The 3,392-nt window shown below is 51.5% G+C and overlaps 1 protein-coding gene across 1 annotated transcript; it reads right to left on the bottom strand.

Moving 5' to 3' along the window:
- Window positions 1-215: 215 nt before the first annotated feature.
- Window positions 216-1,112, bottom strand: LOC133042188 (vomeronasal type-1 receptor 4-like). The gene has a single exon (XM_061122746.1). It carries the CDS (start codon window positions 1,110-1,112, stop codon window positions 216-218), a length of 897 nt encoding a protein of 298 aa, XP_060978729.1.
- Between the last annotated feature and the right edge of the window lie 2,280 nt (window positions 1,113-3,392).

The raw sequence follows: 3,392 nt of genomic DNA on the forward strand, positions 1-3,392 counted from the left end.
GTTAAAACCACACTGTGTTGTACTGGATTTATTAGTGTTACACTTTGTCTCTTTGAGAGGCTGTGAGAGACTGCAAAGGTTGGTAAGAGTGTTCTGGATCTATTTGTATTAATAACGAGCACCTTGCAGGAGTTTCATGAAAAGCCTGTGGAATAAAGGAAGGAAGCTATGCAGGCAGGCAAGAGAGAGGAGAGACTGGCTGACACTTCCAGAGTCTAAAGGCAAGACCCCAGGACTCTGGAGTTCTGAAGCAACAGCACCAAGGGGCTGAGGGAGGGAAAGCATATAGCAAGAAGCTTTAGGGTGTGCTGCAGCCACAAGTAGGAACTAAAAGACTTTGTGTCATAAAATATACACATGGAATTGAGGAAGTAAAAGGGAATGAAGTTAGCCACCATGAGCAGGATGGTGTTAGTGGCCCTTTTCTCAGGAGACGTCCTACGGGTGAGGCTAGAGTGGTGGACGTAATGCACTCTCCGGCGGTGACTATGCAGGAGACACACCATGTAGACGCTAGCCAAGATCATAAGGACTATTAACATGGCACCCACAAAGGAGACTAGGATTACAGATATTCCAGACAGGGAGAACTTGTACCGGCAAAAGAGGAGAGTCTCTGTTCTGGAAACACTGCTATTGTCCCAGGAGACACTTATCTGCATGGGAAAGAAGGAGTTGATTGCCAGATTCAGGGTCCAGCAGAACAGGCAGGAGGAGCCCATGTTCTTTGACGCCCAGCCCTTGAGGGCTGCCCATGCCGCACTCCTGGGGCTAATGGTGATGGCCTGCAGGCAGCTCAGCAGGCAGGTGGTGCAGAGAGAAAGATCCCGGGACACCCTGTGTAAGTAGTAGGTGACTCTGTACCCAGAGGTCCCCAGGGCATCTGGGAGTCCCAGCACATCCAGCATGTGAGGTGTCCCCTTGGAGATGAGAATCAAGGAGTTGGCCACAGCCAAGTTGGACAGAACCACGTCTGTGGGCTTTGGCCTGTGCCCAGTGAGAAAGGAGGAGCTGTAGGTAGACAGGAGGAAGGCGTTTCCCAGAATGCCAGCTCCCGCCTGGAAGAGGAACACAGCCTTCAGGACCATGACACCAGCAGTCGCCTGTGCCATGTCTGTGCAGGTGTGTGGCCAGGGAACCAGGTGGCCTCCTGGAACATAATAAAATAGCATGGCAAGCCCAGAAATCACAGGGACCCTGGCCCTCACCATCTGCACTGATGGAGAAGGAATCACAGGGACCCTGGCCCTCACCATCTGAACAGACAGAGAAGGAATCACAGGGACTCTGGCCCTCACCATCTGAACAGACAGAGAAGGAATCACAGGGACCCTGGCCCTCACCATCTGCACTGATGGAGAAGGAATCACAGGGACCCTGGCCCACACCATCTGCACAGACAGAGAAGGAATCACAGGGATCCTGGCCCTCACCATCTGCACTGACCAAGAAGAGACACTGAAGGCCTGAGAGAGTTCATCAACCAAAGAAATTAATTGGCTCACCAGGATGGCCAATGGTTAGTACCTCTGCTCACCATGAGCAGAGCGTGCAGAGGGAGAGTTTATGCTCACCCAGGCTCAGGCCTTCTCTTTCTCCCCCTCTATCAAATTCCTGCTTATTTCCAACTCAATGATTGGTGAAGTCTTCATTTCTGATTTTAGGGGAAAAAAATTCATAAACACATTTAACAAGTAAATTTAAATTATCAGAATAAGAACTGTGCAAACGTCTGGAGGAAGTAACATCAAGGAATATGTGAAGGTTGTCCAGACTCCAGGATATCTGAATTTAGTTTTAGAATGAAAAGGAGATCAGCAGGGGCAAAGCCAGGGGGACTAGCATGATAACCAAAAATGCTGAATAAGCAATGAAATGAGCATGACATACAGAAGCTCTGGTCATCAGTAGCTATGCGTGAGGTCTACTGGATACACATGGTCAATAGTTAGCAATTGAAGATATAGGAGATACATTCAAAGATAGGGAAGAGAAGAATAATAGGGAAACCAATATATCTATAAAAATGCAGACATACAAACATACACACACAGTGACAGTCAGAAGTCGGGATACGCCTGCTTCTAGATTTCCAACACCAAGTAACTTACTGAATACTTGATAGTGTTTATAGTCACCTTACTTAACCTACAAACCTGCTGCAAACTACACTTCTCATCTGTATGTAAGAGGCTTGGAGGAAAAGTCATGAATGTTGTGTGATGCACACAGTCATCAGGTCGTAAGCTGCTGCTGGGACCGTGCTCACTTCCTTCTGTTCTCGGCTCTGCTTCCTTTCCTTCCCCTTTGCGGTCTCATTGCATGGAATGTTAGGGAATCTGTCACTTCTCACACCAGAAATGACATAATTCAAAGCAGAGACCCTCACATTCTCACACAACGATTTTGTCATGATTTATGGGCTGCATTATGACCCCAAATGCTAAAAGCAAAACCATTTCTGTCTCTGAGACCATGTCCAGGCAGGTGGCGGTGAGCCAAAGCACAGCACCGCCCTTTCTTCACTGAGAAGGCAGAAAAGTAGAGAGAGTCAGAGGCAGGCTGGAATTCAGCACGCATGGAGCCTTGAGGACAGACACACCTTCCCCACACTTCTGGGGAGTCAGAGTCCCCACTGCACTGTCCGTCCTCACATTGTCCCCACCACAAGCTGCCGCAGCCCACACAGTCCTGCTGAAACGGGACCTGGGCAAGACTGGGTGCCACCTGAGACTGGAGGCCAGGCTCCTGTGGGCTCAGATCTGAGCCCCGAGCACCTCCGCCAGGGAGCACGAGCCCATCTGCAGCCCAGCCCTGACTGGAGCCCCGCGGACACTCAGACTCACCTGCGCTGCTGGGCCTCGGGTAGGGAGTGACTGGCAGGATATGCAGGGCGTGTCTGCGGCCACTGATATAGGCATGGGCTTTGCGAGTCTGGCCCCAGAGCGGCTGTCACTGTGTCACCTGCCCTGACACTGAACAGGGAGTCTGGGTATCTCCGGGGAGGTATGCACGTGTGTCCCAGGTGCGAGTTCAGCAGCAGTTACCCGTGATTAGGCAGGAGGCCTAATGAGCAGCATGCACTGCCAAAGGGAAGGTCTTCCAGCTCCTGGGGATACAGGGGGAGGTTTATGTCAACGGGGGGGAAGGGAGTACTGTTCAGTGGGGGACAGGGACCCTCCCAGCCAGGTCTCCCACGTGGGCTCGCTGCTGTCCCTTCTGACAGAGATGTCCCTCTGATAAGTTCAAGGTGACCCATGGAGGGTCCCGAGCTGTGCACCACCGCTCCCAGCCAGGGGCGGGTGCTGTGTTTCCAGTCCTGGTCCCTTCCCCTCCAGTCTCATCCCTGTATGCAGGATGTCAGGGGTTGCAAACATCTTCCAGCCGCCATG

This window comes from Dama dama, chromosome 21 (genome assembly GCF_033118175.1).
Source record: "Dama dama isolate Ldn47 chromosome 21, ASM3311817v1, whole genome shotgun sequence".
NCBI lineage: Eukaryota > Metazoa > Chordata > Mammalia > Artiodactyla > Cervidae > Dama > Dama dama.

Excerpts from the sequence above, each read along its gene's own strand:
- LOC133042188 (XM_061122746.1), bottom strand. The coding sequence starts at position 1,112 with ATGGCACAGGCGACTGCTGGTGTCATGGTCCTGAAGGCTGTGTTCCTC.